Source organism: Papio anubis, chromosome 8 (genome assembly GCF_008728515.1).
Source record: "Papio anubis isolate 15944 chromosome 8, Panubis1.0, whole genome shotgun sequence".
Classification (NCBI taxonomy): Eukaryota; Metazoa; Chordata; class Mammalia; order Primates; family Cercopithecidae; genus Papio; species Papio anubis.
This window is the reverse complement of record NC_044983.1, coordinates 63,064,328-63,087,871: the sequence shown is the minus strand read 5'-3', so window position 1 is coordinate 63,087,871 and position 23,544 is coordinate 63,064,328. Positions and strand designations below refer to the sequence as shown.

General features: G+C 40.6%; 1 protein-coding gene across 5 annotated transcripts in view; it reads left to right on the top strand.

Annotated features, from left to right (window-relative positions):
- Window positions 1-2,942: 2,942 nt before the first annotated feature.
- Window positions 2,943-23,544, top strand: part of ARFGEF1 (ADP ribosylation factor guanine nucleotide exchange factor 1) — a 144,946-nt gene continuing 124,344 nt past the window's right edge. For 2 of the 5 annotated variants that reach the window (XM_021942403.2, XM_031669602.1), the window contains exon 1: window positions 2,944-3,560. In XM_021942403.2, coding sequence (XP_021798095.1) covers window positions 3,437-3,560 — 124 coding nt within the window. In that variant the 5' untranslated portion in view covers window positions 2,944-3,436. Of the gene's footprint in view, window positions 3,561-23,544 lie in introns of all 5 variants that reach the window. The other 3 variants (XM_021942402.2, XM_009213136.3, XM_021942404.2) reach the window with 3 other exon arrangements.

Genomic DNA, 23,544 nt, shown 5'->3' with positions numbered 1-23,544 from the left:
CACGCCATTCTCCTGCCTCAGCCTCCCGAGTAGCTGGGACTACAGGCGCCCGCCACCGCGCCCGGCTAGTTTTTTGTATTTTTTAGTAGAGACGGGGTTTCACCGTGTTAGCCAGGATGGTCTCGATCTCCTGACCTCGTGATCCGCCCATCTCGGCCTCCCAAAGTGCTGGGATTACAGGCTTGAGCCACCGCGCCCGGCCTCAAAACCTTTCAATGAATTTCCATTGCTATTAGGATGAAACTGCAACCCCCTAACATTGCCTACAAGATTCTGAATGATCTGGTTCCTAGCTCCCTCTTCATCCTGACTGGCACCATTCCCCTTGATCCTAACTCTCAGCCACACTGCCTTGTTTTGTTTCCTAAAACTTGCCAAGCTTCCCCCTACCCCAAGAGACTTTGCCTGGAAAGTTCTTCATGACTTAGTTTGGCTAATGTCTACTCTTCTCTCAGGTCTCAATTTAAATGTTACTTCTTCAGGGAAGCCACCCGTGAATCTATAATCCAAAGTAGATTCCCTCACAGCACTCTATTCTTTAATCATACTTAACAGATTTGTAATTGTATATTCACTACTGACTTAATATCTTTTCCCTGCTCTACACCGTAAGGTTCAAAAGGGCAGGTATCATGCTTGTCTTAGCCTGGTGCCTTTCACTTATCCAAGTTTCTGTAAGTTTATAGCAAATGCCTTCTCTATGCCAGCAATATAATAGATGATGGGCACATAGAAGTGAATAGACAGAGATGAGGTCCCTGCACTTATAAGAGAAACATGCAACCAATCAACAAGCAAAGCAAGCAGATGAGATGATTATGAATGCTGTGGCACTATCATCTCATAGTTCACTGCAGCCTTGAACTCCTGAGCTCAAGCGATCCTTCCACCTCAGTCTCCTGAGCAGCTGCAACTACAGGTGGATGCCACCGTGCCTGGCTAATTTTTCTCTATTTGTAGAGACAGCGTCTTGCTATGTTGCCCAGTTTCATCTGGAACTCCTGGCCTCAAGTCATTCTCTTGCCTTAGCCTCCCAAAGTGCTGGGACTACAGGTGCCAGCTTGTCTGGTTCATCAATGAATCCCAAGTATGTTGTTACGATAAAGCTGACTGCTAAACGTAACTGAAGAGTCTGCTTCGTTCATGTAAAGTCCAAAATAGGTATTCCTAATGTGTAGATGGTTCTTCTCCAAGAGTTCCAATTCAGGAACTAAGACTCCTAACTTGTGGTTCTGCCATCTTCAGCATGTGGCCATAGAAGGGAAAAGAGAGGCTGGGCATGGTGGCTTATGCCTGTAATCTCAGCACTGGGAGGCTGAGGCAGGAGGATCGCTTGAGGCCAGGAGTTCAACATGGTGAGATGCCGTTTCTACCAAAAGAAAAAAAAAAAAGAAGGGAAAGAGCATTAAAGATTGTGGGAGTTTCTTGTTTTTTTAACAATAGATTAAGCCTGGATGGCTACACCTAACTTCAAGTGAGGCTGGACAATGCAATTCTATACTAAGAAAGAGAGTAAATGGGTTTGGTGATCAGCTAGTACCCTCAACAGTACCTGGCACAACACTCCATTATGAAGAAACAAAGATGAATTAGAAATGGATCAACACCTGTGAAAGAAGGGAAGAAAAAAATAAAAGAAATGGAACTTGTTCTAAAAAAGTTTATTAACGTATACACAGAAATCAGTATTATACCTGATCTAAGAGTATAATGAATCCTTTATTTCCAGTAATCTAGAGATAGTCTCTAAAATAAAATTAATTAATTTATAGATTTGTTTCTCAGGACAATAAAGTTTAAAAAAATTAATCTATTTTACCACTTTAATTTGTCACCTTCAAGTTTTCCATTTTATTTCCTCTGGGTTTTAGCCTTCTCAAATCCGGTCACTTCACTAAGTTCACAGTCACTTAAGTTTCTCCTTCCTTAGGTTTGGATGGTCGCGTTAGGACAAGCCTACAGTTAGGCAATGAACAGTGACAGATGCATAGTAAATACTAGGGAACCTGTGTGGATGGAGCCACAGTAGCTTAGAACTCGGAGACGTGACCCTAGATCACCATATAAAATGTTTGCTTATATTTTTATGGCATTCTTTTTCTGCTCAGAAGGAAACTGTAGAAATTAAATATTGCAGAAATTTGAGTTCTACACTCAGACTAATGCAACCACATGGTCACGTGTGTTAATCTGTTTGTACTTAAAGCTTTTCCATTCTAAACTTGTTTACATGTCCTGGACTAAATCTTAGTATTAAAGGCACAGAAACACAGGGCTCTACGGGACCTCATTCACAACCATTCACCTTAACTGAGTCTATTCACAAGGGACCTGAAGTCTAGAGTTGACCGATTCATCCGACAGAGAGAGAAAAAAGTGAAACATTTTCGAACCCTTATCATAGGTTTTGGCTTACTTTTCCCAAAACAGAATCCTCCCTGAGGTAGTCGGAGAGCACAGTCCTGGATAGCAGTTCCGTGCACCGGGGAAGGAGGAAATTTTAGAGTCCAGTGATGCAAGCGGAGACCCAGTGTGGCTGAGAACGGGCGATGCGGGTGGTTCCTGTGACCCCTGGAATGCAAAGGATTGCACCCCCATCAGAAAGTTAGAGAAGCCGATGCAGAGTAGCCAGAAGTCCTGTTCTTTCGGCAGGAGCAGGGGTGCTGAGTGGGGGGGATCTCCGGTCCCGCAGCTCGGCCGCAGCCAAGAGCCCGAAGTGCTGGGCGCGGCGCCACCAGAGGCCCGCCACGCCCCACGCCGCCCTGCAGGCGAACGCTGGAGGCCCCGCCGGGCCGCCGTAGCGCTGCGGATGGGCCCGCTCCTTCCGCGCCGCCCTCCGCCCCCAGCCTCCCGGCGCCGCGGTAGCTCTGGGCAGGCAGCGCCGCCGCCGCCGCCGCCGCCGCTTCCTCCTCTGCAGCCGTTCGGCCGCTGCGTGACGCGTCGTTTCCTCCCAACATGGCGGCCGGGGCAGGTCGGCGGTGATGGAGGCCAGTTCGCGGCCGCGGCGGGTGCTAATCCCCACAGTAGCCAGGGTAGCCCTCCTCTCGCGGTGCCTGTGAGAGCCGCCGCCACCTAGTCCCTCAGTTCCCGGCAGACAGCCGCCCAGGCCGGGCTCCGTTACCGCCGCCAGGGCCGGAGGGACGAGTGAGAGGGGCGGCCGGGACGCGACCCCCGGGCCGGGAGAAGCTGAGGCCCGACGGGCGCGGCCCTCGAGGTACGGCTTCTCGGGCGCGGCGAGGACTTCGACGCCCCTCGGCGGCACCGCGGCTAGTCTCGCTCGCCTGCCCCTTCCTGATCCTGCCGCTGCCCTCCACGCCTCCACTCCCCCACCTCCACCCCCTCTCCTTTCTCTCTTCTCTTCCTTCTTCTCCTCCTCCTCCCCTCCAGCCGCTGGGAGCCGCGGGTCGGACGAGCCGCCGCCTCCTTCTCTGCGTCCATGTATGAGGGGAAGAAGACGAAGAACATGTTCCTGACCCGGGCCCTGGAGAAGATACTGGCCGACAAGGAAGTGAAGAAGGCGCATCACTCCCAGCTGCGCAAAGCTTGCGAGGTGGCGTTAGGTGAGTGGGGAGGAGGCCCGGGGGATGGGGTGCTTGTTGTGGGGCGGGGGGACAAGGGGGGCGCCCGTGGGGGGCTGGGGTCGCCCGAGGCTTGCCCGAGGCCCGCGCTTCTGACCTCGGGGAGCCCTCGCGGAGCCCTCTGCTCCCTGTCTGGAGTTGACAGGAACTCGGCTGGATGTGGGGCAGAGGCAGGGTAGAAGAGGAAGGGCGGTGAGCTGGGCTTGGGAAACTCGGCCGGGCATAGGATCGCGGGGCACCTGGGTTCGAGGGATCGACTTGAGAGTGAGGATTTTGTTGGTGGTCCGTGAGGTGCGGACTGGATACCACCCTTTGTGATGAAGCAGAAGATGAGCTGTTGTTTATTAGCTTGGAAATTGAGGTGGGGCCGGTATGTCAAGATTGGGCGTGGGAAATGTTCCATATCATAATTATCAATAACTTTTTCGTTTAGCGAGGTACTTTGGGGAGATAGGCTGCTGAAGTTGTTTCCTTGTTGACAGTCTTGAGAAGGGGTTCACAAGAGGTACAGCCGGTTCTGACATTTCTCCGCCTCCGCCACAGGAAAAACATAGAGTAATATTGTATCTGACTGGGCTGACCTGGAAGAACAAGTCCGGTGGTTAAGGGGTGGGGGTGGCGGCGTGAAAGCAGGGAAGCAAAGAACCTTTAGATAAAATGGCTTTAGGTGACAAGGGAAGGGAGGGTTTGAAATGAGGAAAATGAAAAAGACAATGACACCCACTAGCCACATGTCTGGACGGTGGCAGCTGCTCTCAAGCTTGAATTGTGATTTATAGTTCAGATGGAAGAGATCTAGTGTAATGAAGCCCGCAGCAGGGAAAATCTAAACAATACCTCCTACCTATGAGGTTAGGCAGATAAGGAATAGTTAAAGGGGGAACATTGTTAGATCTATTGCATCCATCAAAGATGAAATCGTTTGAGAGACCATTTAACACAAAGATGCATTCCTAATGCTTACACTTTATAGCACTGGAAATACACTAAGTCAAATTGGCAAGAAAAGGAAGCTTGCTAAATAGGCTTTGGAAAAAAGCCTTCTTGAAAGGGAGAAAATCCACAATAAAGTATACTAAAGTTAAGGAGTCAAGACAACTTAAAATTAGTTTTTAATTATCAAAATAAGTAGAAGACTACTATTTAATTTGCTGTGATATACCGTGGTTTTTTTTTCCCCTAGATCGTTAAAATTGGTGATATGGAAAACGTCAAAGAAATTTCATCTTAAAAAATTTGAGTGTGTAGTATAAGGGGCTTAAGTTTATTTTTTCACCTTATTCATCGACTTGAAGTTTGCATTTTGTTATTTTTGTTGGTAACAAAAGACTGTTCCCCGTGTATGAGAAGATCCTTGTCTAGTGGCAGAAACTGTATTTATATCTAGATCCTGAAAGGAATAATTAAATTGGGGTGGGACTGGGGAGAAAGTGATTTTAGAATTTTTAAAATAATTGTTATATGTAGGTTTATAAATTACTTAAAGGTGAAAGAACTTTAGAGAGATTCAAATTAAAGTTTAAAATTTTTGTTTGTTGAGACAGGGGCTTGCTCTGTTACCCAGACTGAAGCACAGTGGCACAATCAGGGCTCACTGCCACCTCAAACTCCCAGGATCAGGCATTCCTCCTGCCTCAGCCTCCCAAGTAATTGGGGCTTCAGGCACACCGCCACACCTGGCTAATTTTTTTTTTTTTTTGGGTGGAGATGGTGGTCTCTCTATATTGCCCAGGTTGGTCTCCAAGTCTGGGCTGGAGATCCTCCCACCTTAGCCTCCCAAAGTGCTGGGTTTATAGGTGTGAGCTACCTCTCCTGGCCTTAATTTTTTATAATTCAAATTTTTCATGTTACAACATATTTTTAATACATTAAATTGTAAGTATCAAACTGAAGAAATGGAGTGTGTTGTGTGTATGTATACATTTTCCTTCTCCAAACTGGTAACATAAATAAGCATACTTTAATGGATAGCCTACTTTAAAGAGTCAGAGATCCTATATTTAAATCCCAGTTGTGTTACGTCGTTGTATTTAGAAAGTCCCTGGGCCTTAAGTTTTCTGTAAAATTAGGGTATTGAACTTAATGATTGTATGGTCACATCTCCTCTAATGTGCCATGAATGTGATTGCACTGTCCTGTTAACTCATGCATTGGGTATTCCCTACCACTCATGAGCATCATCTTTAGAGGGCCTATGTAGGGCTCTAAATGGTCCTTGCCATTTCTGGAGGTAGGGATTACTTGATATGTGTGCCAACTGTAGCAGGGTTGTCTATTCCAGATTTTGCCAGTTTTTACTTTTTTGTCCCTTCTGTATACTCAGTAGAAGCTTGTTATGAGGAATGTGTCTATCCAGGGAGGGGCTAGGCATCACAGTACTTTATTTACTTGAGATGTATAAGGCATTTTTTCCCACATTTCACAAAGTTACATTTAGCCTCCGACAAAGCAAAATCTCAGTAATCTCATGGTAGCTAATCCCTGGTGAACTTTGTTTCTTCCCTTGCAGTCTATCTACATCACCACCCAAACATAAATTGGGAGGGATAACTCATTTTGTAAAGTATGTCTTGCAGGAAGATGGTATGCCCACAAATATATTGTCCTTGAAAACCATTTGAGACTTATCTTCTCCACTTCACTATTGAGACTTGGGCCAGGCCCACTTTGGTCTGTTGCTAATCTGTGTGGGCATCAAGCAGGATGGGAAAGCAAACTGAAAAGGCCTGATTTAGTCCTCTCGTGTCTATAGATTGTGAGTGGGTGGGTGTTGGATGGTGGAGATACAGAGGTCATTTTGTGGGTGGTGGTATAACCCTTCTAAATACCCACATGTCTGTCTTCCTTCTTTCCCCAGATATTTATTGAGCATACAGCTGAAGGGAGATGGACAGTAAACAGGAAAATACATAGTATGTCAGACTTTTAATCCTTTTTTGTTTGAAAATCATTGTATTGGCATGTGAGTAGATTTCAGAGTATTGCCATTCAAAATTAATTCAGCTACCTTTTAACATGGCCAATTATAGATGAATTTTCTGTAAACTGTACTCATGAAATTACAGCTTATCGTGTATTCTTAAAACTTTTTTTGCTAAAAAGTATAACTTATGAAGCAGCATCTAGGTTAGGGGAGATTTTACTTCATTAAAACAGAATCCATTCTTAAAGACACTATATCAAGGAACTTTTATCTTCACAGAAAGAAAAATAAACTTTTAAAGGGATGCAGAGTTAATGTAAAACGTTTTTCAGATTTTCTTATGTCAGACTTTATTTTGAAGTAAAAAATGGTTAAAAAAAGAAATAATCCCCCCCCCCCCCCCCCACAGTTAAAACTGATGTGAAGGCCACAGGTCCAGGAACAGCTCCAGGTTGCCCTCTTTTGGTACCTGCCCTACTACAGCTCTCTGCAGAGAGAGGGAGTCTAGGCTGCCCTAGCTTAGCCTGATCCATTCCTGCTCTCAAGAATCCTGACTTAAAAATAGTCTGGCCATCTGCTGGCAGATGAGACAACAGCTGAGCTATTTTTAGTTTCAAAGAATTTAGGATTGTTGTGGGATTGGGCTTGAAGGTAGCATTGTTTATCTGCTAGGGAGGGTGCAGTTGGCACTTATTCCAGTAAGGCCTCTAAGTTTCAGGAGTTTCTTTTATGTTAGGATTGTGACTAGTTCAACTTACGCTTTCTAACATCGAATATCTATGAAGATACTCTGCAAATATTAGGATGAAAGAGTTCAAGTTTGGAAACTGGCACTGATACAAAATAAGAGTGGAAGGGGTGAAGAGCTGACCAGAAGAAGGTTTTAAAGGGAAAGGGGAGGCATATACTGGCAGTGACTAGGGTGGGTTCCCAGGAGGTATATGGGAAAATAATGGAGACAGAATTGTTAGGGAAGTAATTTTTGCATCAGACAGGGTATGAATTTATATTGTTCATATTATTATTATTTTTTTTTTTTTGAGACGGAGTTTTGCTCTGTAGCCCGGGCTGGAGTGCAGTGGCCGGATCTCAGCTCACTGCAAGCTCCGCCTCCAGGGTTCCCGCCATTCTCCTGCCTCAGCCTCCGGAGTAGCTGGGACTACAGGCGCCCGCCACCTCGCCCGGCTAGTTTTTTGTATTTTTAGTAGAGACGGGGTTTCACCGTGTTAGCCAGGATGGTCTCGATCTCCTGACCTCGTGATCCACCCGTCTCGGCCTCCCAAAGTGCTGGGATTACAGGCTTGAGCCACCGCGCCCAGCCTATATTGTTCATATTATAAAGTGATCCTGTTGACTTAGTTTTCTTATATAAGAGTCTATTACCTATAATTATAGTTTCATCCAGAAATATAATATTGAGACTCAAACTTTTCAGAACTTGCTTCCTTCTGCCCCTTTAATCCCACCCTTATTTTTGTTGGTGGTGTTATAAAAAAGATATGTGGGTGGAGGGGAAATTACCTGAATGCTTTGGGCTCTGCGTTTATGCTACTTTTGGTAACTGTTAATTTTCATCACTCTTCACCATTTATGAAAAAAATGATTTATCCCCAAACAATATCCTGTGAATACCTTAATTTAAAATATTTTAAACATCAGTGAACACCTTAATTATAATTTAAATCCATTAACAAATCTCTGTTTAAGCCTTCTTTGATATCTAAAGTAAAAAGTGTTTTCAGTAAGCCAAGCTACCTGAATTTTTGAGATGGGTAGAAGACTATAATTAATGACATAACTGAAAGATTGATCCTATTTGCATTTGTTCTTTTCTTTCACATTTCAGATTTGTTTTTAGGACATTTGCTCCAGAATAGTGTTGAATAAAATAAATGTTGTAGACTACAAGTTCTTAGAGAAGCTCTTTGAAGAAAATAAGTTTGGGTTGAAAAAATAAGTTTGGATTACAGTGTATAATCTATTTCCATTTGGGAAATTTATAATGCACATGAACATAGTTAAGATTCTGAAAAGTCCTCCAAGAAAGACACCTGCTGAATTTTGTTTAATGAAGATTTTCCTGAATGTATGTGATCCTTTTTCATTGTCTGCTAACTCGGTTAACTCCCGTAGGATATGTTGTTCCTTGGAACTTACTTTGGTACACTGGGGAAAGAAGGGCAAGTACAATAACCCTAACTACTGGTGAAACCATCTTCCAGAAGAGGTTTGTGGAAACCAGTACACAAACCTGTGTTTCTGTAAACACAGGTTTGGGGAAAGCAGTAGATGTGTTGATAGTGTGGGAAGGAGAAGCAAGTATGAAATAAGGAGCAGGAGAAATATCGACATCAGAGGACTATTTTGCTGACTAGCTTTCTTTCCCACCCCATCTAGGGGCAGGTAACTCATTTGTATCTCCTGTTAAGGTTTAACTTAGAGAGAAAATTGTGAATGGGAAATCATTTGGGGAAATTTTTGTCATAATATTCCTCACATAATGGAGGAAGGATATTTGAAAAGGGAAAAATATACTTGAGTAAGTTATTGTTGTCATTCCAAACTAGGTATATATTTCAATCAGGTATTTGTTGAACTCCTCTTATGTGCCAGATACTACTTCATTGCTGGGTATACAGCAGTGAACCAAACATGCTTTCATAGAACACACATTCTAGTAGGGTGAGGGTGATAGTAACAACCTTGTATCATCAGAAGAAAGAGTTCAGAAGGTTAAAGGGAAAAGGGTGGGAGTGCTGATTTAGTTAGAGTTGTCAGAAAAGTCCTATCTGTGAGATGACATTTGAGCAGAGAAGTGACAAAAGTGAGGGATTTAGTCTTTCAGACTCAATGAAATAGAAACAGGAAACAGCAAGATGGTTGTGTGCTTGGTGTGTTTCAGGATGCAAGGAGGCTTGTGTGGCTGAGAGAGAGAGGGGGAAAGATAGGACGGGGAGGGCAGATTTGGGATTTTAGTGACAGCATGTTTATATTTTTAAAGGCTCACTGTGGCCAGAGACCATGGGGACTTACACTAGGTTGGTGGTAGTGGAAAGAGTGATAATTGTGTGCAGTTAGAATATATTTTGGAATCCACAGGATTTGCTGATGGGTTGGTTGACAGAGGGGATGGCATCCAGTCTTGTAGCCAGAGCTTCAGGGTAGGGAAGATAGCATTCACCTCAATGGGGAACACTAGGATAGAAAAAGCCTTTGGGAAATAGGTTTTTATATAGTAAAATATTTTCATCCTGCCTTTTATATGTATTTAAAATGTTTTAATGATAGAGTTTTCTGATGATAGGATATTTTCTACTGAGAATAACACAAAATAATTTCAATTTTGTTTTGTCGATTTTTTTTTTTGAGACGGAGTCACGCTCTGTCACCCAGGCTGGAGTGTAGTGGCGCGATCCTGGCTCACTGCAAGCTCCGCCTCCTGAGTTCATGCTATTCTCCTGCCTCTCAGCCTCTCCAGTAGCGCCACCACGCCGGGCTGATTTTTTTTTTTTTTTGTATTTTTAGTAGAAACGGGGTTTCACCGTGTTAGCCAGGATGGTCTTGATCTCCTGACCTCGTGATCTGCCCGCCTGGCCTCCCAAAGTGCTGGGATTACAGGCGTGAGCCATCACGCCCAGCCTGTCTTGTCAGGTTTTTTGCAGGGAGGTTTTTTACCAAAGAAATGAGCCTTTCACTTGTCTGGTTCTTTTCCTGGAATAGGAACTTTGTGGATGTAATTAGTGAAAGCCCTTGAGGTGAAATTGAGATCCTCAACTTAGGGCCTTATTAGGTGGGCCCTAAATCCAGTGAATGGTGTCCTTGTAAGGAAGAGGAGGGATTCTTCCCTGGAGCCTTTGGATGTAGCATAGCTCTGCTGCGACCTTGATTTTAGATTTCGGGCCACCAGAACTGTGAGAGAAAATTTCTGTTGTTTTAAGCCACCAAATTTATGGTAATTTGTTAAGGCAGCCTTAGGAAATGAATGCAAGTTCCCTTTTTATCCTAACTTTTCAGACCCATTTTGATTTCTTTATTCAACTTTCCACTTATAGCGTCTACTATATGTATGTTTACACAATACAATCCTGTCTTTGGCTCGTCTCTGATTGTTTCATGAATCTAGAAAGCAGTTATTCTGAGGCTTTAGTGTGTCATAAGTAGAGGCTCTTGAAAAGCTTCTTAAAAGTTCTGAGCTCAGGTATTCAAAAGTATTTAAAAAGTTTTGTGTTCTACTTTTGATATTTTGTTTTGCTTAGACTTGATATAACTAAATTTGTTTATATAACCTATGTTATCTTTTCATTCAGAAAAGTCTTTGAAAATCTTTAAAATGGCTGGGTGCGGTGGCTCACGCCTGTAATCCCAGCACTTTGGGAGGCTGAGGCGGGTGGATCATGAGGTCAGGCATTCGAGACCAGCCTGGCCAACATAGTGAAACTCTGTCTCTGCTAAAAATACAAAAAGTTAGCTGGGCGTGGTGGTGGTGGGCGACTATAATCCCAGCTACTTAGGAGGCTGAGGCAGGAGAATGGCTTGAACCTGGAAGGCAGAGGTTGCAGTGAGCCAAGATGGTGCCACTGCACTCCAGCCAGGACAACAGTGTGAGACTCTGTCTCAAAAAAAGAAAGAAAAAATCTTTAAAATATTTCATATTACCACTGGCAGTGTCTTTAGGAAACTCCATGTGAGGCTATTAATTTTCCTTAACAAAAATGTGTGCACTGAGGCTTCATTTAATCAGCTGTTTAACAATCCTCATTTGTCAGAACTTTGCTAAGAAATGAAATAATAAAAATAGAAGCGAAGTACATATCATGAAGGCCAAGTACTTTATATAGAAGAGAATCTCTATGACTTTTAGTCTGTATACTTTTATAATTCCAGTAAGTTTGGGAATTTGATATTTTTTATAAACGAATCCTTCAAATCATTTTCAAAAGTGCAAGTACAACAATAAAAATTTACTGTGATACAGGGCTGGGCGCAGTGGCTCACGCCTGTAATCCCAGCACTTTGGGAGGCCGAGGTGGGTGGATCATGAGGTTAGGAGATTGAGACCATCCTGGCTAACACAGTGAAACCCTGTCTCTACTAAAAATACAAAAAATGAGCCAGGTGTGGTGATGGGCGCCTGTAGTCCCAGCTACTTGGGAGGCTGAGGCAGGAGAATGATGTGAACCCGAGAGGCACAGCTTGCAGTGAGCAGAGATTGCTCCACTGCACTCCAGCCTGGGCGACAGAGTAAGACTCTGTCTCAAAAAAAAAAAACCATTTTTACCGTAGTACTCTTAGCTGGAGATAACCACTGTTAACTTTTTGAAAAACAACTTTCTGATGAATGATTTACATACTATAGTATTTACTTTTTTTGAGTGGAATGATTTTTGGTAAATTTACTGAATTACGCAGCCATCAGCATTAAATCCAGTTTTAGAACATTTCCATTACTTCAATGAGATCCGTAGTGCCCTTGTTGTCATCCCTAGCTTCAGGCATTCAGTAATCTATTTTCTGTCTTTAGAGTTGCATTTTCTGGACATTTCATGAAATGCAGTTATACACAGGTGGTCGTTAGTGTCTGGTTTCTTTGGGTATGTTTTTGAGGTTCATTCATGAAGTTTGTATCCACACTTCATTTCCTTTTATTGATGAAAAGCATTCCATTGTTTAGATGTCCTATATTTTGCTTATCCATTTACCGGTTGATGGATATTTGGGTTGAATGAATAATACTGCCACTAATATTTGTGTGTAAGTCTTTGTGTGGACGTAAACTTTTATTTCTTCTAGGTAGACAAACTGGGAAGGGAATTGGTGGGCCGCATGATAAATTTATGTTTAACTTTTCAAGAAACTGCTAAATTCTTTTCCAAAGTGCCTGCACCATCTTACATACCCACCGGCAGTGTATGAGGCTTCCCGTTTCTCCAAATTCTCACCAATATTTGTTACTGCCTTTTTATTTTTAGCCATCCTAGTTGTTATGATGAAGTGTTACTTCATTGAAACACTGTTAACTTTTTGAAGTACAGATTAAATATGGGAAATGCTTGGGATCAAAAATGTTTTCAATTTTGGGTTTTTTTGGATTTTGGAATATTTGCATATACATAATGAAATATCTTGGGGATGAGATTGAAGTCTAAACACAGAATTCACTTATGTTTCACATACACCTTATAAACGTAATCCAAAGGTAATTCTGTGCACTGTTCTTTTTCTTTTTTTTTTTTTGGAGAGGGGGTTTAGCTCTTGTTGCTCAGGCTGGAGTGCAATGGTGCGATCTCAGCTCACTGCAACTTCCACTTCCCAGGTTCAAGTGATTCTCCTGTCTCAGCCTCCCAAGTAACTGGGATTACAGGCATGCACCACCATGCTCAGCTAATTTTGTATTTTTAGTAGAGATGGGGTTTTGCCATGTTGGCCACTCTGGTTTCAAACTCTGACCTCAGTTGATCCACTGGCCTTGGCCTCCCACAGTGCTGGGATTACAGGCATGAGCCACTGCGCCTGGTCTTATGCACTGTTCTTAATTTTGTGTGTGAAACAAAATTTTTTGTTTGTTTGTTTGTTTTGAGATGGAGTCTCACTCTGTCGTCCAGGCTGGAGTGCAGTGGCGCGATCTCCCTTCACTGCAAGCTCCGCCGCCTCCTGGTTCATGCCATTCGCCTGCCTCAGCCTCCCGAGAAGCTGGGACTACAGGCGCCTGCCACCACGCCTGGCTAATTTTTTTTTGTATTTTTAGTAGAAACGGTTTCACTGTGTTTGCCAGGATGGTCTCCATCTCTTGACCTCGTGATCCGCCTGCATCGGCCTCCCAAAGTGCTGGGATTACAGGTGTGAGCCATCGTGCCCGGCTGAAACAAAATTTTGACTGTCTTTTGACTGTGACCCATCACATGAGATCAGATTTGGAATTTTTTTCACTTCTGGCTTCATGTCAGTTCTCAAAAAGTTTCAGATTTTGGAATATTTCAGATTAGGAATGCTCAACCTGTATTTTTCCCAGACTTCATTCTCCACACACATACACAGGAGCATGGACATGGACAAGCATATTCTTCAAAAAATTGAGCAGCCAGATGTGGTGGCTCACACCTGTAATCCCAGCACTTAAGGAGGCCAAGGCAGGGAGATCACTTGAGCCCAGGATTTTGATACAAACCTGGGTAACATGGCTAAACCCTGTGTCTACAAAAAAAATACTAAAAAAAAAAAAAAAAAAATTACTGGGTGTGGTGGTGTGCACCAGCTACTTGGGAGGATGAGGTGGCCCAGGAGGTTGAGGCTGCAGTGAGCTGTGATCACACCACTGCACTCTAGCCTGGGTGACAGAGTGAGACTCTGTTTCAAAAAAAAAAAAAGAAAAAAAAAAGCCTGCCATGGTGGCTCGTGCTTGTAGTGTCAGCACTTTGGGTGGCTGAGGTGGTGGATCATGAGGTCAAGAGATCGAGACCATCCTGGCCAACATGGTGAAACTCTGTCTCTACGAAAAATACAAAAATTGGCTGGCCGTGGTGGTGTATGCCTATAGTCCCAGCTGCTCGGATGGCTGAGGCAGGAGAATCACTTGATCCCGGGAGGTGGAGGTTGCGGTGAAGCCGAGATTGCGCCACAGCACTCCAGCCTGGCAACAAGGTGAGACTCTGTCTCAAAAAAAGAAAAAAAAAAACTATTTAATTTTTAAGGCATTCATAGGGGGAAAAAGAATAGCTAACATTTGTTGAGTGTTTAGTGTATGCCAGGTTCTGTGCCAGTTGAATACTTCATTGACTTCATCTCAGTTAGTCCTCAGAATAACCCTATATGCTTAGGTTCTATTGTTACCTGCATTTTGCAAATGAAGAAAATGAGTTTGTGTTTGGCAGAGTTGGAATACGACCTTAGAGCCTACATAGTCATCTTGGGAGTTGTGTTGCGCTCTGCTTTTTGGCCTAATGTGGCAATCCTGTCCTGCACCCTTAATCACAGTACTATATGTTTGTAAGTAACAATACAAAAAGGAAAAGAAGGGCGACTGTGGAAAGAAAGGCACTGTCAAGAAGAGAAAAAGGGCCATAAACTGAATAGACATAGAAATAACAGCAATACAGGAAAATATTGCTGTGTACATTTCAGTGAATCTCCAGGGTGAATGTTCATGTGTTCATCATGGGATCCTCAAATCTGTCGTGTACAATATAATTTTAATTCTCTTTTCTGCTTAAGAAGTCAGGCAAATTTGTGTGTATGTATCTTCTAAGATTTAATTTTAAACTAAAGTGTCAGTAATTTAAGCTGTTTGGAAATTTAATGTGCCCTGTAACACCTCCCAGGGATTCGGGATAGGCTAGCTTTTATTGTGCTTCTATGCCTAACCCTTTAAAACTACTCTCATTTGCTTTTTATATTAATATTTTGTAACATTTCAAATCATTTTAAGAATTGATATAAGAACAAAATCTTATTAAAATATCGTTTTGTGAAATTACCAATAAGACTTTATCTGAAAATAACTAGTTGTAAATCTCAGTGACTTCATCTGTAAGTATATAAATATAATTACTGTGTAATTGTCATGATTTTCTGTTATCTAGTCAATATTTCATGTGCATTTTCTATATATCTATGTTGTCTTCCTACCTAGCATTTTAACAGTGTGTCATTTGTTTAAATATTTTTGAGTTTGGGGACATGTTACATTTAAGTTTTGCTACACAGATTTTTTTTTTTTTTAACTAATCCCTTGCAGAATTTGGTTAGTGTTTGTTATATATGCAGAACTGTTTAAAATAAACTCTTAAGATTTTGATTGTTGGGTTAGAGTGTGGTCATTCATGACTGTTCCTTAAGGCAAGGTTGCCATACTTAATATACCTGTGTTAGGTACAAATAAACAACAGAGCACTGAGGACAAGACAGAGAATTTGCTGTTGTTAGATTTATTGGGTTTGATCAGTGTTTTATCACTTCACCTTTCCTTTGCATTCTTTTTTTTCTGTTCTAAGAGTGAAAAACAAAGACATAAAAATTCCTGTTTATAGTTAGGATATCTGTACTTTCATTTTCTATGAATTTGATATTTTTCATCCTTTTTTTCTTGAGGGTTATTAGGGTATATCTTAATCTGTTTGAGCTACTGTAACAATACTGTAAACTGGGTGGCTTATGGACAACAGAAATTTATTTCTCACAGTTCTTTATTTCTCACTGTGAATTCAAAGATCACTGTGCTGACAGATTCCATATCTGGTGATAGCTGGTTCCTTATAGACAGTACCTTCTAGTTGTATTGTCACAAAGTAGAAGAGTGAAATACACCTCTTATAAGGGCACTAATTCCATTCATGACTGCTCCACCCTTATGACCTAGTCACCTCCTGAAGGCCCCGCCTCTTAATTCCATCACACTGGGAATCAAGTTTCAACATGATTTTTGGGAGGACACAAACATTCAGACTATAGCAGGGTATATAATATGAAGTATGTATTTTAAAAGTTCATTTTGTTTCCCTGAATTGATGGGTGTTTTAATAGCAGTTACTAAGTAATTTTAAAACATCACATCATATTCCATCAGTCATTTTCAATTTATATTCGTATAGTACTTAATGTGGTATCTGGTAAGATTGACTAGTCTTCATTGTTTCTTAATTTTTTAAAAATAATATTACTTCTTTTTCCAAATAACAAGGATTTTCTTTTAAGTTTTCTAATGCTCGTTCTTAACATCTTATTAACATGTTAATCAGATTTTCTTGCCTTCTATTCTTATACATCAGCTAAAGAGTGTTAATAGTTGGGAAGAAGTTGATTATTTTGTTTCATCCAATTTATTGGGTCCTCATGCTTCCATTCCCTAAGTTTTACTTCTTACCTGATAATTGAGAATGTGTTTGTTTAATGCAGTGTCAGAAAGCAACAATGTTTAATGCAGTGACAAGCAAAGCTTATGTGTAATTTCTAATGTGCTTTGTTTGATCTTTAGAAATGAGAATGGAACCATGTGCATCTGTGCAAAGGTGAAGAGTAAAAATAAGGTGTAGGTTGTTTGATACCAGTTAATAGTCAGTAATTAAGATTTTATAATATACATCGGTGTCCAAAAAATGAGTTTTTACAATTATCAGAGAAAAATTTTTTATAGTAAGTAACAGCTCTGTCTATAGTTATCTCGCTAGAAGATGCAAAGGGAGAATTAAAGTTATATTATTAGAATGTGTTTTTTTACTAACAGCAATGATGAATCTGTGTGTTTGAATAAATGAAGTGAAGGTATTTTATTCTTTTTGTTTCCACCCTCAATCCCCATGTTTATGGCTGTTATAGAAGATGCCTTGAGTGGTAAAGTAGAAGGAAAGGTACTTTTGTTTGTAATGTGTACACATTTTTTCCTTAAAAAGTCAATGAGTATGCCAACATATACTCTCTTAAACTTGTGTGTATGGCTACCTTCATTGAATTACTTTCCTTATGAAATAGTTAAATATTTCTCAATTCTTAATTTTCTTTTACATTTCAAAAAACCCCCTTTAGTAGGTAATTAATATGCAAAATTATGGTTTCTCTAAGAAAATGTTAGGTTCTCAAAATTATCACTGTTATAGTTCTTTTTGTTTGATGGCTTTTTCTTGGTTTGAATGAAAAATGTCTTTAAGAAAGGTTTGCTAATCTTTTTCCATTTTATCACTAAGTTAAAATAATATTTATTTTTACTAAGTAGTTTTCAGTTTTGTGTTGCTAAATTGAATAGCCGTTTTTTTTTTTTTTAGCACTCCCCTAAATGGTTTCTGCCAATTCAGTCTCATTGAAACTTTCTATCCTTAACATTTGTAAAAATAATATAATCTTTCATTAATAGCAAATAAGAAGCTTTGTTTGGTTTTGCTGCTCATGCATGCCTAATGCTGTTCTGTGTAATTAAGATATATCTCACCAGTTGGTTTGACTAAAACTTCTTAATGTAAAGGTTTTATTGATTTAGTAAACTAATGTCCCTAAATATTTTGTCTAAGATAGTCACTATTAATAATGTGTTTCAGAAAGTGTTTAAGAAAACAAAATTTTTTTTTTGAGTTTGGAAATTAAATATTCTTAAGAATATTTGCTTTTTTTCTAGCTCTTTCCTTTTTTTTTAATATTCTTCTTATTTATTTATTTATTTATTTATTAAGACGGAATCTCGCTTTGTCGCCCAGGTTGGAGTGCCATGGTGCAACCTCGGCTCACTGCAAGCTCCACCTCCTGGGTTCACGCCATTCTCCTGCCTCAGCCTCCCGAGTAGCTGGGACTACAGGCGCCTACCACCACGCTCGGCTAATTTTTTGTATTTTTAGTAGAGACAGGGTTTCACCGTGTTAGTCAGGATGGTCTCGATCTCCTGACCTCGTGATCTGCCTGCCTCAGCCTCCCAAAGTGCTGGGATTACAGGCGTGAGCCACCGCGCCCAGCCTAAATTCTTATTTTTATCCTGAATTTTTTTTTTTTTTTTTTTTTTTTAAATAAAGACGCCCAGGCTGGAGTGCAGTGGTGCCATTTCGACTCATGGCAACCTCTGCCTCTCAAGTTCATGTGATTCTCCTGTCTCAGACTCCCAGGTAGCTGGGATTACAGGCGCATGCCACCATGCCCGGCTAATTTTTGTATTTTTAGTGAAGATGGGGTTTCACCATGTTGGCCAGGCTGGTCTCGAGCTCCTGATCTCGTGATCTGCCTGCCTCGATCTTCCAAAGTCCTAGGATTATACAGGCGTGAGCTACTGCGCCTGGCCCTGAATTTTTTATTTTAAAAATTCCCACAGTATTTCCATTCCTTTTTTTGACCCATTTACGTTAATTTCCTACCTGATTCTCCTTTCTCCTTTTCAAACCCTCAGAATCTCTATTAGCATTGATCTATGAAAACATTCTTGATTTATAAAGACATATTTTAACTCAATTCAACAGTTTAAAAATAATCAGAGAGTAACCTGAAATACAAATATGCATTTAGTTTACAACCCTTGATGTATCCTCACAAATGACCACTACATTGCAGAAATGAGGGAAAATTCACTACATGGTAGAACAGTAGATAGGTGGTAGTTTATTGCTAGATCCCAGAATGAATGAAAAGCTAAAAGGATGAGAAAGAAGAGCTAGATATGGAGGACAGGGAACATAAGCCATGTAACATATGGATAACTCATTTTCTGAAAGATAAAACAAAAACCAGATATTGCTGGCAAAACAATAATCAAAGATATGCTGGAGAAAACTGCACTAAAAAATACTTGTGTGTGCAAACTGCTATATTCTAGGAAGAAAAATACTCAATGTGAAAAGACTTAGAAATCTCAGTCTAGCAATATTTTTTAATATTAGTGATAAAAAATTAATCTTGTAAATATCCAGGCAAAGAAAATAAGCTTCCAGAAGAATAGTTCAGTTTGTTAAGACTGTAAAGAATCAGTAGCATCCATGGCTATTCAAGGAAAAAAAAAATTATAAGAGTTTCATCCTAGGTAAATGTAATAGGAATTTGCTGAAAATGTTAAAACAGCAACTCTGCTAATAAACATAAGCATTCTCTTTTATATCTTTTTTAAAAAAATGCCTTATCTCACCTCTCTGTCATCTTTTTCCCTTGTTGCCTTCTTTATCTCCCTCATCTCTCCACCGCTTTCTCTCACCCCCCTATTTCAAATTCTTCTAGAATATTGTTAGAAAACAATGAGAAATGTGTTACAAAGATGTATGTACAAGTGTATTCATCATTATGCTGTTTTTAATTACTAAAATATGAAAATAACTCAGGTAGTCAACAATATAGGATTGATTAAATGATGTTAATACAAGGGAATGTTACAGAGTACTGTGTAGTGATGTGCTTGAAATATACTTATTGATATGGGAAGATGAATGATTGGAAAAAGCAGATTATATAATACTTTTCTTAGAACAAATATGTGTAGGTATACGGAGAAAAAGTGTTGCAAATACAAGAAAATTCTGACATATGATCATACCAAGTAACGTGTCTTGTGGTAGAACTACAATAAAATATTTCATGGCATGGTTAGAAGAAGTGTGTCATTGGGCCAGGTGCATTGGCTTACGCCTGTAATCCCAGCACTTTGGGAGGCTGAGGTGGGTGGATCACCTGAAGTCAGGAGTTCGAGACCAACCTGGTCAACATGGTGAAGCCCCATCTCTAGTAAAAATACAAAAAATTAGCCAAGGGTGGTGGCAGGCACCAGTAATTCCAGCTACTTGGGAGACTGAGGCAGGATAATAGCTTGAACCTGGGAGGTGAAGGTTGCAGTGAGCTGAGATCGCACCATTTGCACTCCAGCCTGGCAACAAGAGCGAAACTCTGTCTCAAAAAAAAAAAAAAAGTGTGTCATCCAGGGGTCTGTATGCTTCTTCCTCAAGCATGTGGTATTTAAATGTAGAGTAAGAGGAAAAAGAAAACATACACACAAGTGTAAGTAATGGGCTGCTTATTGAAGTAGAAACATAAAATCAAGGAAGAAGATTGCTGACATCAAATATAGATGATTGAATAATAGTTATATTTATTTACTAGCAAGTCAACCTCGTAGTGAACACAGGGATAATTTAAATGTTTTTGATATTGCTTAGAGTATGCCTAACTAGGGTATTATAAATTGATTGTACTTTGGGCTTGATTACCCATTAGCTTGTAATAATAGGAAGGAAATTGTTTTGTTCTTCAATTCCTTTCTCACTTTGATTTCTCAAAATGAGGAAAGAATAACTGGCCTCATATAGGCTTTTGACTAGGAAATATTTATACAGTAAATCCTGACTTAATGTCATTGATATAGGTTCTTGGAAACTGTGACTTTAAGTGAAATGACATACAGCAGGTCCTTTAATAATATTGGTTAGTTAAACATGTGATTATAAGGTTGATTAGAAAAAAATGATTTTGTTATACATTATTTTGCTTAAAGTCACAATTTCCAAGAACAACAAGGTTAAGTGAGGACTTACTGTAATTTATGTCTTTGGTAATCTAAGTATTATATAAGAAATAAAAAGTATTTTTGAGAGAATCTCATTGTTTGCTGTTATTTTCTAAAACACAAGTCTTAGCTTCATCTCAAACTAAGCTAAGAAAGATGTATAAGGTTTTGGAAGATCTCATTTTCATGTGTGTATCCTTTAAGGCCTTCTCAACACATCCAGAAAAGGTATGGAAAGCTAATTTAAGAGTACAGGTTGTTTTAATGTCTGTAGAAAGCCCAGTGTTAACCAGTATAGATTTACTCTTGCAGATACTTGGGATCCTTTCTAGAGATGGATACCAGGTTCTTTTCAATTATATGGAAACTGCCATTTATCAGTTAGTTATTTTCGTGTGTTTCATATTTGAGTCACAAAATAGTACTGTGAGTCATAGATGTTCTTTTTCTTATATTTCTTTTTTTATTTTTTGAGATGGAGTTTCACTCTGTCGACCAGGCTGGAGTACAGTGGCACGATCTCAGCTCACTTCACCCCCCACCTCCCAGGTTCAAGTGATACTCCCACCTCAGCCTCCTAAGTAGCTGGGACTACAGTTGTATGCCATCACGTCTGGCTAATTTTTGTATTTTTAGTAGAGAAGGGGTTTCACCATGTTGGCCAAGCTGGTCTTGAACTCCTGACCTCAAGTGATCTGCCTGCCTTGGCCTCCCAAAGTGCTGGGATTACAGATGTGAGCCGCTGTGCCCAGCCTTTTTCTCGTATTTCATATTCATAAGTGCTTTCCTGAAATCAGCTAAAATTTGTGCTCATTCCGTTATAACTTGATTAAAACTTTTTTAGTCCTGAGTAGATGCATTTCTGTCTTCCTTCCCTACTTCGCCCATTGGGAAATTTCTCAAAAATCTTCCTTCATAATAATTCAATATTTGTTTATATTTATTATTAGTATTTATTTGCAGATAACCTTTGGGAATATTAGACATACTAGTTATTCATATGTTGATACTGTCCTTAGATTTTTGGAGAGTGCTTTCTTGCTTTCAACATCTAGCTGAGTTTTGTCCCATTGAGAAAATGGGAAACTTGACTGAAATAATGGGAGAGAATGGATTAATTTTGGAACATGGGACATTACGGGACATGGTAGGACTGGGACAGGCCTGATAGAGGCTCCTTTATATAATGTAAGGACAGCATGAGGTTGTAAGGACACAGAATAGAAAGGTGCAGACTGGTGAGATGAGGAAGTATTAAAAACAACCTTTGCTTTGCCCTTAGGAATAATGTGTATTATTTAAACGGTGTAAGCCCTCATTATAATTTGTTGATGATAGTTTAAGTATATGGGGTATGCCCATTAGCCATTTTCTGTTAAAAAAAAAAAAAAAAGTGGGTTTTTCGCCTGGGCATGGTGACTTACGCCTGAAATCCCAGCACTTTGGGAGGCTGAGGTGGGTGGATCACCTGAAGTCAGCAGTTCAAGACCAGCCTGACCAACATGGAGAAATCCTGTATCTACTAAAAATACAAAACTAGCCGGATGTGGTGGTGCATACCTATAATCCCAGCTACTCGGGAGGCTTGAGGCAGGAGAATCACTTGAACCCGGGAGGCGGAGGTTGCAATGAGCCGAGATGGTGCCATTGTATTCTAGCCTGGGCAACAAGAGCGAAACTTGGTCTCAAAAAAAAAAAGGTGAATTTTTTTTCTCTGTGGCTCTTTGGGTTAATCTAATGTTTTGTATATTAAATTATGTTACTATGAACTCCAATTTTACCACAAGATTAAAAGCTAATAAAAATACTTTTTGTCTTCACTATTTTATGTAACAAACATTTATTGAACATCTTAAGTGTGTCTTAAAATTGTATTAGGCACTAGGGAAACTAGGGAACACTAATACGTGGTTCCTACCTTCAACAGCTTATAATCTCTTGGGGGAAGACAGATGTGCAGTAAATAGATGTTAAAATGGATAAATAGGTGCTATGGTAGACATATATGAAATTGATGGAAACCCAAAGGAAGAATAATTGATAAGTTCTTTTCAGGAGGAGTATTGGGGTGGGGTCATGGATCAGGAACAGCTTCATAGAGGAATCACTCTAGACTTCAGGCTTGGAAGATCACTAGATGAGTTTGCCATAGAATTATAGGAGCATGCTGTGGCAGAACTAATTGCATGAGCATAGAGAGGTTTAAGGAAGCATGTCTGCACTTAGGAACTGCAGGGAGTTCAGTATGACTGTGGGAATATAGTTTGGCAAAGAAAGCAGGGGTGAGATCATTGAAGACCTCTTTTTGTTTTGTTTTGTTTTGTTTTCTTTGAGATGGAGTCTTGCTCTGTTGCCAGTCTAGAGTGCAGTGGCACGATCCCGGCTCACTGCGACCTCTGCCTCCCATGTTCAAGGGCCCCACCTTCTGTTACAGACAGTAGATTGCCAAGCAAAGGAGTGAAATTGATGTTGCATTTCAGAGAAATCACTCTACTCTGATTGGCATATTGAAAACTAGGTTTGTGGCTGGGTGCAGTGGCTCACGCCTATAATCCCAGCACTTTGGGAGGCCGAGGCTGGTGGATCACGAAGTCAGGAGATCGAGACCATCCTGGCTAACATGGTGAAACCCCGTCTGTAGTAAAAATACAAAAAAATCAGCCAGGCATAGTGGCAGGCACTTGTAGTCCCAGCTACTTGGGAGGCTGAGGCAGGAGAATGGTGTGAACCTGGGGAGTGGAGCTTGCGGAGAGCCGAGATTGCACCACTCCACTCCAGCCTGGGCGACAGAGCAAGACTCCGTCTCAAAAAAAAAAAAAAAAAAAAAAAAAAGTAGATTGCTGGGCTTCAGAACTGCAGGCAGTGAGACTGTTAATATTAATAAACTGTTGCCTTAGCACAGGTTTGAAGAAGCAAGGGTTTGAACCTGAGGCACTGAATATGGAAAGCTTAGATATCAGTAAATTAACAGGACTTCATAAATGTTTGGGTGTGAGGAATGAGAGAAAGGAAGGCATTTAGGATGATTCTGAGGTTTCTAATGACATGATTTTGAGAAGTTGGATCTGTTCACCAAAAATGGCAGTATGAGAAAA